Genomic DNA, 14,215 nt, shown 5'->3' on the forward strand with positions numbered 1-14,215 from the left:
GCCCACTAATTACTTAATTACCATGTATATATCCATCCAATTCAATTTTTCTTATAATTTAAGAATTATACATTGGATTCACAGAGTTATGCTTCTTTCCTCTCTTTCCCACCATCTTAATACTAAAATCCACAAACAAATCCATCATTTTTCTCTGTCTCTTTCAAATATCCTATCAAAGGTTTCCATTCCAACATACACATTGCTTTCTCTCATTATCACTGTAAGTTTTGCCATCTCTGCAAGTTCCAACATCGTCAACATCCATTCATCCATTATTGGTGTTGTTTCATTCTTCCAGTTCTGTGCGAATAGCAATCTTGCTGCCGTTACCATGTACAAAAACAAAGTTCCCCCTTCTCTTTTATTTGTTTGTCCATTAGTCCAAGTAAGAAAGCTACACACACACACACACACACACACACGTTAATGTAAATCTGTACATTTCTTGAAATTTCCTCCATCCCTGACATTAACAACAGAGGGAGTTTGTGTGTATGTGTACACACCCACACCCACATCCACACACCTTAATATATACAATGTGCATCTTTGCACAGACTGCAGAAATGTACTGCACCCCTCAGCCATTTTGCAGGAGAGAAGTTCTCCTTCCTCGCTCACCCCGCTATTCCAAGATGGGTTTTTGGCTCGTTATCAGTGAAGGACTCTTTTATAACAACACTTGTATCTCTCTTCTAGGATGCTACTCTTCCACCCGTCCACTCAACTTCCCGACTTCTAGAGCCAAACACTCACAGTCACCTTGAGGTAAAATGCTTTGATATTACTTCTGTAGAGAAATGGTGTAATTGCAGCGTTGGTAAATTAAGCTTGTAGTTGGATGAAATCAATCAACTCAAGTCTGGACCTTTCTGAATAAGAAAAGAAGAAGCAGATTTTCAAAAGCCCAGTACTAGCAGCAGCCACAGCCCAACACTAATGGAACATTAAACTTAGTGCCCACTAGGTGTTTTTTTTTCTATTTAAAAAGGCTGAAGATGTGCTCCCAGCTAGAGTGATCCAACCAAGTGCGTTCCAGCTCTAAGGGTATTTATATCCAATCTAATAATCTAATATAACAATGATTCACCTAATGGTGTGGATATAGAGTTGGCAGCAGTGGGTTGATCACCATCAGTAATATCATATTGGGAGGATACTTTTGGGGGTTAAGGGTAGATTTGCAGGTCTTGAGTTCTTCTGAAGTACTCAGAAGACATCTAGGAAGATGCAAATTGCTTTTGGGTCAAAAGTTCAGCATTCTTCACCAAATAGCCAGATACCTTAAGAAGCTCTCAAGCAGGGCATCAAGGTCCTTTGCCTCCCACTGCCCTTTGCCCCATGTGTCTGGTATTTGGAGCGATGCTACTTCTGAATACCAAGGCTCTGTTCAGGGACCATGGCTGAAAGCCTTTGATCGAGCTTTCTTCCATGAATCTCCCTAATCTTATTTCTAAAGGCATTCAAACAAGGAGATGTCACACATTACGCAGAAGTCCCCAAATGACAGCCAAATGTTCCCTTGTCCACCCAGCAGAATCATACCTGTGCCATCTGCAGGCCCGGCTTCACCATGTGGCATCCTCAGGTACCTGGTGGGGCCCACCACTGATGCCTGTCATGGCTGTACCTTTGAAAAAATAATCTAGCTGGTGGACTTCAGCCAGCACTGGAAACTGGGCAGCATCATTTCAATTCCCCATGATGCCTTTGAGTGATTCTTCATCAGAGGAATTGTATGAAAGTTAAATGGTGGCTCCCAGCCACCTCCCATTGATTCAAAGTGCTGCCACTGCCTGCCACCACTACAGCCACTACCTTCATGGCCAGGGCCAACCAGAGTACAACAAGGCCTGCGTGGGGGCTGGGAAACGCTGATCCCAGCAATCTGTACAGTAGCCCACATCTGTGCTGTATCAGGGACAGTTTAATTTGCAGCACGCCTCCTCCTTCTCACCGGGAAGTGTTGCTATGGAGCTCTCTGTATTGACTGTCCATAGCTTCGCCACTTTGCATAATCTACATCTTTTGCCTGCCTGTGGAGATGTATGAGAAGCGGGATGGAGTCTCCAGTGAATAAATTCTCTTTTGCATGTACATGAACAGTTTGCATAGTTCACAAATCTGTGGAGTTTGTATATATATATGTATACAGCAACTGATGTCACTTCAAAGTATTCTTCTGGCTCATTCTGAATGCAGCTGCTTTGCAAAAGACTTGTGTTCTGTTTACATGCTGCTCTGCTTTGCTGTGCCTGCTGCTCTATTTGCTTCTTACTTCACCACAAGGTTTTCAGAACTTGTAGAGAATTTTTCCTCAGGTGCTTTAAAATATATATCCAACTTTAGAATACATTTTGTTTAATAATAAATGTAATCTGTTGCTTAAAAAGCAGGGAGGGAAAAACAACCTTCCATTCTAATCTAGCCTTGACCATCATGGTGCACAACATTCTGTCACACTTAAGCGTGGCCAGGGAGGATCTACACTACTGCTTTTAAAGCGCTTTGAAAACGTTTTGAAACCAGTATATACGTTGGTGCATTTCTTAAGCTGAGAATGGTATCACAAAATTCAGAGAAGTGCAAAAAATGAATGATAACTGGAATCCAATCTGAGTATTAGTCCAGGAAATGCAAACCAGTTTGCTTCACTTAAAAACGCAAACTGAACAAAACCCTCAAGCATTCCTAGGCCAGATCTACACCATCAGGCTATGACACTTTGAAAACGGTTTGAAAACTGTATATGTTGTGTGTCCTGGGCCCCAACAGTTGTCACTACTGTTATAAAGCGCTTTAAAGCAGTAGATCCGGCCCAGGATATAGACTCCAGGATGGGGCTGTGAGGAGAGAAGTAGGCTTGAGTCTTAATGGCTGGGATTACCTGGAGGATTAGGCCCTACCTCTAATAGTGTCTCTGAGAACAGCCCTTTTCTTTTTCGGGTGTATTCCCTGATGGGGTGAAAGTAAGAGTTGCACCTGCAATTTTGAACAAGGTGCTAGTGGTGTACACTCCACCCCTGACATTGGCTGACTTCGCTACCACAGATTTAGAACCTGGCTACACATTAATAGTCACCATGTGACAAGTAGACCCAGGTAAGCCGGGCTCTGACCATTGAGAATTCTGGAGATTCCCCTTGGCCGAGAACGCTGGAAAGTATCGTGCCTTTCTCAGTCCGTTGTTTACTTGTGCCTATTTTAGGTCTAATTGTGGAGTAGATGCAATTAGCTGTGATGGGAAGATAAGATAAGCAGGGCCAAACCATTGAAGGAGAATGATGGCCAGAGGCTTTGCCATCTCTACAGCTTTCTCTGCATGTCTTTTGAGAAGCCTATAGTACTGTTCTGTGTGCCTCACTTCTCTGAGCCACAATATGTTTCAGGGGTGAAACACTTACTCAGGTTTAGCTTTCTTGGGAAGGAAGGATCACTGGAGGTTGTGTAGAGCAGGGGAGGGTGGTGGTGAAGGCAACAGGCAGGGAAGCTTCTACTAAGAAGGAATCTCTCCCGTTAATGTGTAGCCAGGTTCAACCTCTGCTGAAATGGTCACAGACTTGGGCTTTTCTATATGAGGCATTTATTATGTGCTTGTCCAGGGTTCTCAGATGCCATCATGACCCTCCAGTTTCACTTCTGTGTCTAAAGAGCACTGCGCTAAGGAGGTTTTTTGTTTTGTTTTTGATCCGGGGAAATGTGGCATTTAATTGTGAAAGTGAAAGAAAACACTTGTTCCTCTTGCCCATTTGTGCTATTTTGCTATACCATAATGCCACCTAGGGGTTATGTAAAGGAAATGCTCTTCATGTAGAGTGTGGATTTCAATGGTATGATGAAACCAAAATTAGATAACAGCAAATTAATAGCCATGTTTAGAAAAGCTCACTGGCCCATGAGTGGGCACTGAGCTGAGGTTTGTGTCCTCTAATACACCAGGAGAGGACTAGGGGCCTTCTATCCACCAAAGAAGTAAATGTATTGTAAATATTAGGTCTAATACATAAAATCACAGACTATTAGAACACAGCCTTATAAGGCATAAATGTGCTATCTACTAAAAGGCGAGATTTCCAGCACTGAGGAACGTACAAGTTTATTTTGAACTATCAACAAATATCAGTTTTTTATTTCCATTATAATTTTTCAGTTGAGGAAATAGATTTAATTGGTAATTTTTGATATACGAATCAATTTAGGAGAATCTTCTTCTTCTTCTTCTTCTTCTTCTTCTTCTTCTTCTTCTTCTTCTTCTTCTTCTTCTTCTTCTTCTTCCTCTTCCTCCTCCGCCTAAAATGCTTTAGTCTTTGAACATGGGTTCAAATCGAAAATTGTTCACAATGTAACATCCTGTCTGCTTGTCCTCTCAAGACTGCACAAATAGCTCTTTGTTTATGTCTGAAGAATGTTATATTGTTTGTACTTCAAGTATGGTAAGGGAGAAATGCCGCCTTCCAGGGGGCTTACTGAAATTTCCCCAACTTCAATCTTCTTACAGCCCTTTGCCAATGTGACCGGCGCTTTGGATGACCATAGAGTGTGCCAGTGCTCAGTGTATCTGCCAGATACCGCATTTCCTGTGCAGAGGATGGAGAGGCTTGAAATAATAGCCCAGCAGCTCTCAAAGAAATTTGACAGTGAACTTTCCAAAGTAAGTGATTTTTTTAAAAAAATGAAATATTGTTACCAAGTCCAAAGAACAAATAGCCCAGCTCCCATTCATTTTAATGGAGGGTGTGCAGGAACACTTCTAAGTGGATTCCCCCCCCAATGACTTTACACAGTCTCTTGTCCTTTTTTCTGGGCTAATTGGAAACTTTGTGTTAGGACTACAAGCTTCAATCAGATAGGTTTGATTAAGCACCTAAAGCTTTGGTTGATTAATCTGCAAGGGCCAGCCTTAATTAGCAGGGCTGCAAGTTGTTTATTGGTTGAGGCTATTTTGGTTCTAGTGTGTTAAGATAATTGGAAATGGGGAAAAAAAAGGTTTCATCCTTGCACCCCAATTCTCTGAGTGGTGAGAACTCTGGGGGTGCAAGCGCTCACCCAGGTTTGTTTTCCTTGGAACGCAGCACTGGAGGCTCCATGGTGTTTCTGTGTGGTATGTGGTCATTTATTCACACATATATTCAGGTTGAGCATAGATGCGCATTCATAGTATTAACACTCCAACAGCTACAGCTCTCCCCATTAGATTTCTAGCTGGGCTTATTGTGCGCTAAACATGCTCCAGCTAAGCTTTCTCCTCTCCTGATTTTGCCTGAGTCTGTTTCAGCCACAACTCTCCCAAACCTCTTGCATTTTGCCAGGCTGAATGGGCACATTTCTTTGAGGAGAGGGAGAAAATGGGGGTAAGAGGCATCTCTTTAGATGTTTATTGGCCATTAAGAGCCATTGGCCTAACACAGTGGGGATTTGTCTGTACACATGAGCAGGAACCTTGGTAACGCAGGGTTCCAGCTCATTTGGAAGCTGCCATTTGCATAGTTGTATGGGCAAAAGCCTCTTCCTGAAGACATTCACACCATATGCATTGACGCCTAGGGGCAGAGCTACTTGGCACATGGAATATGGGGACGTGGAGGTACTTGGGACATCCCTGATCCCATATTGAGCTAACAAGTTTAAATACCACCCGATAGGGCTAGAATCATTTGGCTGTAAGGGATCCATGAAAGGCCATCATGGTCCCTCCTCCCCATCTTATTACAACATTAAAGTCGCTTTTTCCTTCAAAGAATGCATGATTGCGTTGGCTCATCACACTGTAAACAAATTTACACTTCATTCAAAATCTCAACAAGATGCCTATCTAAAGGGTTTCTTCCAAGGCATATTTATTTAAATATCATTGCTAAATTAAGTGGTTAAAAAGCAGATGATGCTTCCACCTTTTTTAATTGGCCGACAGTCCTACTTTAGGTACATACTGTAGCTGAAATTATTTGTGAGAAAAAGCAGGTTTTTTGCGGGGGTGGGGTGGGGCGGTCGGTGGATTCCGAAATAGTCTTACTTTTACTGTAACCTCAGGGGAAACTTCTGTTATTATGGCAGACAGATGGCTTATGGGCAAAACCAAATGACAAGCGGTCAAAAAGGTGATCAACTCACATTGAAGAGAAGGGCAAGAATAGCTTGATGCTCCCCTTTTCTTGCTAAAAATATTTTAAGAGGGGAAAAAAATCAACAGTTCTTTCTAATATATAAAGCTGTGTGACAGTGAAATGTTTTCGTGATGCCATGATGCATCCTAATTAAAGTAAAGCTCCTTAGCCTTCTGCTGTTTGGGTTGTTTGCTATAGGAATCCAGCTCCCATTTCCCTTGAAAAATTCAAGAAAACACCCATAAATAAGCCTCAACTTCTGTAATCTCCAGGAAGCTGAAAAAAATGTTTGCACAGCCAAGAACCAGCATTTGACATTGGTTGCTTGATGAAAAATATGCAGGGTTTCAATTAGGTGTCCAGGAGAAATGGTTTGACTGCTCCAGGAACCAGACGTCGTAACAAATGAAGTGTCCTTGAATTAATCAGGAGGAAAGACAGAGCACTAAATTATAAATTCTCACCATAAATATTCATAAACTTTCTCACAGTATAATCGGGGCGAGATAAGAAGTTTACGCATAACAAACCCTACAACAGGGAGGTAGTGGGAGAGGCAGAGACAGTCCTCTGGAAACATTTGTTTTTGTTTAAACAATGTTCTTTGAAGTAAATGGCACTATGACACGCAAAGCCCCCCAGCCCTTGCAGAAAAAATAATAATAGAAGGGATAGGCGCACACTCCCTTCCTCCTCCCTCAGACACCCAAAACGGCCTGGGTTGAGGGTTACACATGCTGGGTTCCCTCATGCGGCTGGGGGACATCCCGAGGCTGCGTAGGGCAACATACAGGGGAATTATGTTGGCTCTGCAGAAAGTGGGCCAACAGAAGGACGCAGCAGGAGAGGTGACTCTGGACAGGTCATGGCTGTGTCTTAGAGCCTTCAAAAGAACCGCTGGTGGAGGACGTGGTCTAAGAGACTGGGGTCCCCTTTGATACTGCGCTCTCCATGCCAAATCCCTTCCCCAGTGTTGCTTTGGGGTGGAAGGGAAGTCTGGCTATTGCCTTCATCCCTTGGAAGGAGTGATTGAGCCTAAAGGAAGCTTCCTCTTAGCACAATCTATCCCCCGTAATTCAATAATTGTGTTTGTGTGTGTGTGGAGGGAGCTACCCCCACCTATGCACCCCCCCCCCCCAATGATTCATTTGTTGCAGATGCTAGGGAGTGCATATAAAATGATTTTGCCTACACTTACTTCATCACTTTGAGGCAGACCAGGCCAAATAATTATTGCTGCCTCAAGCGAGGCGGTGTGCCACCCACCCACCCACCCACGCTTGCTCCCTCAGGTTGGTCAATTGGCCAGTGGCTCCTTCACTCGCTCCTCCTCTGTTGCAGCTGCAGCCCCCACCACTGCCCGCACCCCCCAAGCTCCTCTTGCCCTGCCTGGGTGTGCCTGCCTTGGCAGTTGGTGCAAGCAGCAGCACCGCGTTGCTGTCTCGCGTGCTGGGTGGGAACGGGATTCTCCTGGAGCTAGTACTGCCCTTCTAGGGACTTGTGCTGTGCCTCCATTTCTGTTGCTGGTGGTGTGGAGGGGGTGACCATGCACAAGAGCCTTGCAGCTGGGGCACAATGGGAGAGTGGCTGGGCAGCCAGGAAGAAGTGAGGGGGACAGAGGTGGCAGTGGCAGCTCCTCCTCCCCTCCCTGCTTGCTCATTGGCCGCAAGGGCCTCTGGGGGGAGGATCTTGTGTGTTATTCTGGCTGACCCTGTCAAGGGACCTCTGTGGCCAGGGAAGAAGATGAAAGAGGCTGGCCAGGACGCTGGCTGACAAGAAGGGAGGTGGGCAGGCAGACGTTGTAGGAGGAGGAGGCGGTGGCAGCAGTGGCACAGTAGCACAGCAGGCAGGCAGGCAGGCAGGCAGGCAGGCAGGCAGGCAGGCAGGCAGGCAGGCAGGAGAATCATAGAATCGTAGAATCATAGAATAGTAGAGTTGGAAGGGGCCTACAAGGCCATCGAGTCCAACCCCCTGCTCAATGCAGGAATCCACCCTAAAGCATCCCTGACAGATGGTCGTCCAGCTGCCTCTTGAAGGCCTCCAGTGTGGGAGAGCCCACAACCTCCCTAGGTAACTGATTCCATTGTCATACTGCTCTAACAGTATGACAACATTTTGACTACATTTTGACAGTATGACTAACATTTTCCTGATGTCCAGTTGGAATCTGGCTTTCTTTAACTTGAGCCTGTTATTCCGTGTCATGCACTCTGGGAGGATCGAGAAGAGATCCTGGCCCTCCTCTGTGTGACCACCTTTCAAGTAGTTGAAGAGTGCTATCATGTCTCCCCTCAGCCTTCTCTTCTCCAGGCTCAACATGCCCAGTTCTCCCAGTCTCTCTTCATGGGGCTTGGAGTGGCTGGCCCTGTAGCACAGCAGTGGGCCTTCTGGGTGGCGAGAGTGGTGCGATTCGCCGCCCTTCCCATTCCGCGCCGCCTGATGCGCCTGCAGGCAGCCACGTCACTGCATGGCTGGGCCTGCTTGGAGGGAAAGGAAAGTATAATTTAACAAAATTGTATTGCCTTTGAATAACTTTAACAGGGTCGTGTAACTTGACTTTTAGTTGCCTAGCAGCTATCGAAAAGCCATTAATTTTGCACCAACGGAGGAATCATGTTTAGCTATTAAGTGAAAGAAGCGACTACAGAAAAGGTTGCTCCTCAGCCGAAGGCTGCTTGACAATATATCGCTTAAAACGATGACTCCACTGAAATCAGCCCATGATGCTCCCCTTTGAACCAGTGTCTAATTCAAGTGATGGATACTAGAAAAGGACCCCCGCCCCCTGCAGCCCTAACCCAAATCTTTGTTTCACTGTGGTGCATCTGGGCAGTTCAGCCTAACAGAGCGGCAAAGCGTCAAGCTAGATACGGGATGACACATCCTCCAACATGATCTTGGCAGATAGCACATCACGTCAGATATGAAAACAAAGCTTCACTACAGGGGTGTTAAAGATACTGACTTAGTTATGACAATTGTTTATAGAAGGAAAAATATGAGCGTTGTCAGGAATGTCCTTCGTATTTCAGAACTGAGGTCATTTGGTAGAGAGACATAAGACAAATACAGCTCCATATGCAATTGTTCCGTATAAACACAGTGTTCAGGCCATCAGCCATTCTTATTATTTTCAGTGTCAAATGATTGATAGCTCTTGTAAAAGCATTACTGTTCACGGAAATGGTTTGGAGACAAAGGAAGCTAGGTGCCCGATCACCACTGTACTCCCAGGCATCTGCTTGAAACGTTCTTACAGGGATAGGTTCCTTTTGTATCTGTCCCTGGGGACTTTTTCTGAGGGTTTGCTTTATGCAGTTTGTTGTCTTGACACAACAGTCCATTAATACACTTCAGTTTCTATAGTTTGCTTCTGCAGACTGAAGGGTTAACTGGAGGCTGAAGGGAGCTGAAAACTAAGAAAAAAGAAGTGTTTTGTTTTGGTTCAGGTTCTTGACTAGCAGTTTAATGAACACACTACTTTGCGAGTCGTTGAGCTCAGTGTATTCAGAAAGTTCAGTAACAGAGTTGCCTGAAATTTTAAGATATTAAGAAGGATAGATGTAGATATGGCTAACTTCAGTTTGCTTGATTATCGTTAGCGCTTACGCTAAATCAAATAAAATGGCCATAAGTGTGAAACATTTTTCATTTTTTTAAAAACCGTGGCACCATACTCCCTGTGTCCACTTCACCCATTGCAAATGGGCATGCCCGCCTAACCCAACCCCACTTTCCAATTTCAGTTTTTCAAGAGTAAACATTGTAAACATCCATTTAGTCAAGTCTAGCACACTTTGCAAAAATTTCAGCAATGAATAGGCACTAAGTGGGCCACCATAACTTACTTTCTGCCCATCCCTGTGGTAGGTGACATCATGGTTGTTAAACTGGTATGAAATCAACTGCACTTTGTACTGCAGCTGTATCCTATAGAGCCATTTAGTTTGTGTCCCCATTCTGCTAGGGACTCTGGGGCTTGCACCAGGAACTTTGGGGTCTGAGACTAGGATTTAGCTTGGATTTAACTCCTATGGGCACTGTGGCCTCAAAACCTTCTTCAGGCACAGAAAGGAATATGAGTATGCCTGCAACATTAGCCCCTGTGGTTAGCAGGTAGTATGAAGTCTCTTGGTTGGCCAGGCTTGGTATAAATGTCATATGGGGTTTTTTTGCTTTTGCTTGGTCAACACAGCAGTCTCTTGCTGTACAGATCAAGCCACTGACCTCAAGGACCCTGACCTGCAGAACTCTAGACACCATGGCCACATATCTGGTGAGGTTACTATGCAGATGTAGTTCTGAGTAAAAGCTCTCCTAATTCATTGCACTTCATTAAGAATAATTCTGGGAAGATTTAATCAGATTTTTTTTTTAAAAAAAAGTATGGATAAGGATCCTCTGTGTCCTTCTGCTGCAGTCTGATGCACTTTTCTGTTGAACTCAATAAAAAAACCATTGAGAAGAATATAGCTGATCAGCGATTACACTTTTCCTATCCTGGAGACATTTCACTTTATCTATGTCATTTATCTGTAATCTTTGCTATGTATTCTGGTCTAAAAATAAAGACAAAGTTAGATAAGCTTCTGCGCTCAGTTGTAGCCACGTAAACATATTTTGATCTCAGTGAGATTGCAGAGGTGCAATGAGGCAAAACTTATCTTTGAAAAAGGTATCTTAAATGCACTTGCTAAAACGGAATGCATTCTTCTGTATATTTATAGGTTAGCCAGTACACCAAAGAAATTGATGCGTATGAAAAAAGGATTCTGAACCTAAGCATCAAGATTGAGCACATGGAGAAGACCAGTGTATCTTACACTGAACTGGACTTCCAGCTGATGAGACTGGAAATCAGTGAAATGGAGAAACTGGTCACTCAGTTGAAGTTGACACTAACTGGAAGCAATGTGGTTGTTGAACAGTTGTATGAAGAGGTATGGTAAAAAAATTGTTCAGTTGTGTAGTTCTCCCTGATCCAAATCTCCAGTAGCTTTAATGTGTTTGCCCTAAAATGGCTCAAACGTAACCAAGGAGAGAACTGAGCCCTTTCTTTTCTTTCTGTCTGTACTGGCCTCAGTGAAGATAAAGGCTGTGGATAACATGCCTGGGTAAAGGCAGTGAAAAGAGGAATAGAGGAATGGAACAATGGGGCGGGAATTAATAACTGGGTCATGCGCTAGGAGCTGGCTCCAAATCCAAAAGCAGGAAGCAGGATTAAGGACTTTCATTTTTTACAAACAGTGTGTCAGAAGCCATACCCCAATGCTATGACGTCATTACCAAATGGATCAGAGGCCATCTTGGGCCAATCAAAAGCTCCATTAGTGGGCTACTGTGCAGGAAATCAGTAACTGCTCCTGGAAAGGGAAAAATGTATATATTAAACCCCATAAATTTATATCCCATCTTATACAATTTGTTCAAGACTTAGGCAGGATCTACACTACTGCTTTAAAATGGTTTATAACAGAAGTGACAACTGTTGGGGCCCAGGACACACAACATATACAGTTTTCAAACCGTTTTCAAAGTGTCATATCCTGCTTGGTGTAGATCTGGCCTAGGAATGCTTGAGGGTTTTGTTCAGTTTGCGTTTTTAAGTGAAGCAAACTGGTTTGCATTTCCTGGACTAATACTCAGATTGGATTCCAGTTATCATTCATTTTTTGCACTTCTCTGAATTTTGTGATACCATTCTCAGCTTAAGAAATGCACCAACGTGCATATAAAAATGCAAAAGTGCAATAGTGCAATTTTCATGCATTTTTGGAATTCTCAAATTGGTGTGGAAATGGTACAGAATGGACTTATAAATGAACATGTCCAACACTGACATAGACCAGAAATAGACTGATTCTTCCATCCGTATTCAAGGCACATCACAATCTGAACACAAGAGATTAGTAAAACAATAAAACCACACTTTAAAAACCAGTAAACACCATCCTATTAATAACAATAGCCATTGCCAACCCAGTTATGCCTCTGCGACACGGAGCACTGCCAGACCTCTCTCCACATAGATGGTGATGGCAGGAAACGTATTCTTAGAAATTCACTATTTCAAAAAGCACACTGTACTCTTGGTAGCCTTCTTGGCTAAAATGAAAAACTCAGCAAACATGAGTTTGCAAAACCAACTTGAATGTAACCAAGCATCAGTTGTACCATTTTGTTTTCCTAGATTAAGAATCTGAGTCTCATGGTGAATGAACTGGAATCTCTGGACAAGCATAATGTCCTTGCAGTCCGCCGAGAAATTGTGGCTCTACAGAGTAAATTGCAGGAGTGTGAAGCAAATAGAAACCAGAGTGCCACCAGCCACTACTTCCCACCTGGTAAGCACTTCTTTTATTAGTTAAGTGGAAATGTATGTTAAGGTGACGCTATGAAAAGGAGGACAGGGCTCCTGTATCTTTAACAGTTGCATAGAAAAGGGAATTTCAGCAGGTGTCATTTGTATATAAGGAGAACCTGGTGTAATTTATAGAATCATAGAATAGCAGAATCATAGAATCTTATAGAATTATAGAATAGCAGAGTTGGAAGGGGCCTACAAGGCCATCGAGTCCAAACCCCTGCTCAATGCAGGAATCCACCCTAAAGCATCCCTGACAGATGGCTGTCCAGCTGCCTCTTCATCACAACAGTTAAAGCTGCAGGAGCTATACTAGAGTGACCAGATTTAAAAGAGGGCAGGGCACCTGCAGCTTTAACTGTTGTGATGAAGAGGAAATTTCACCAGGTTCCCCATATATACAAGTGAAACCTGCTGAAATTTCCTTTTCAACACAACTGTTAAAGATACTGGAGCCCTGTCCTCCTTTTCATATGGTCACCCTATGTATGTAGCAGTGAGTGAGTGAGTGGGGGAAATCACAGCTTAATGTTTTCCCTTTCTTAGAGTGCAGAGTAAATAGATCTAATGCTTCTTCCTAAGAACTGCTTTGCATTGTTTTATATATACATGCAGAAATGATCTATATTATTAACCTCTCCTATTCCCTTAACATGTCTCGCTGTGGCCCTCTCTATACTTGTTTGAAGTGAATGAGAAAACGAGCGTAAAGGATCAGAATACTACTATTTTTATTCCTTTAAAAGATTTATCTCTCACCTTTCAATAAAAGAATGACCCCCAAATCAGCATACAATACTACCAAAAACCACAATATCTTAAAAAAAATAATCAAAACCACTAAAACAATATAGCAAACACAATATAACAAATCGTCACGCATAAAGTGTTATCAAAAGGCTGAACAAACAAACAAGTCTTCAGTCAGAACTGGAATGGCCACCATTTTATTTTCAACAGAAATCCCTGTTCTGAGGTGCTCTTTTGAACTTTGGGAAATTCAAAATGGCTGCTACCGTTAAAAATGGTTGCTTCCTTTGCCACTCACTGGGGGACACAATTATAGTGCAGAGGAGTTGAATATCTACAGAAAAGCACATATTTTTTCATAGTGGTCGGATCATTCTCCAGCAGCTCATGTTTTGTGAGAAGTGCTGTGTTAAATATCCCTCCAAAGAAAGGCCTGTGATTGAAGCAGTCTTGTTAAAAATATAAAGTCACAGTATGCCATTCCACACTACGCTATTTTTAAGCCTGAAATACTAGGAAAAACTTTTTTTAACGTTTTGTCTCTTTTTAAAAAATAAGAATGTCTTGCAAAACTCCCAATATCCTTTATTCAAAAACAGACCCAAAGGTTTAAAAGGTGTCACATGCAATGTTTTTGCAGGAAAGGGGGAGTGTGAAATTCCATGCACAACTAATCCGAAGTAAGCCTCATTAAGTTCAGCAGAGCGTGACCCAAAATTAGTGTAATGATTTGGAGAACCAAAGTTGGGAGAAGAACCTTTTAACAAAACTGTTTCTCCTAAGTTCTACTGTCTTTCTAGCCAGTGCCTGAAAGACAATAGTGACAGAACCTGGCAAATATACCTGGGGTGAGTGTCGTACAACCTGGATGCTCCCACTGAGAACGCTCTGTCCCTCAGAAGCTGGGGGGCATCTAGAGGAGTTAAAGACCTTAATAAACAAGCAGGTTCATATGGGAACAGACAATCTTTATTTCTTCGTGGAAGTAAAGAAA

The 14,215-nt window shown here is 43.1% G+C and overlaps 1 protein-coding gene across 1 annotated transcript in view; it reads left to right on the top strand.

Annotated features, from left to right (window-relative positions):
• OLFM4 (olfactomedin 4) overlaps positions 1–14,215 on the top strand; it is a 33,309-nt gene that overhangs the window by 3,182 nt on the left and 15,912 nt on the right. The window contains exons 3-5 of the mRNA XM_063127379.1: positions 4,502–4,654; positions 10,835–11,047; positions 12,298–12,451. Of these exons, the coding sequence (XP_062983449.1) occupies positions 4,502–4,654; positions 10,835–11,047; positions 12,298–12,451 (520 nt within the window). The remainder of the gene's footprint in view (positions 1–4,501; positions 4,655–10,834; positions 11,048–12,297; positions 12,452–14,215) is intronic.

This window comes from Elgaria multicarinata, chromosome 5 (genome assembly GCF_023053635.1).
Source record: "Elgaria multicarinata webbii isolate HBS135686 ecotype San Diego chromosome 5, rElgMul1.1.pri, whole genome shotgun sequence".
Taxonomy (NCBI): domain Eukaryota; kingdom Metazoa; phylum Chordata; class Lepidosauria; order Squamata; family Anguidae; genus Elgaria; species Elgaria multicarinata.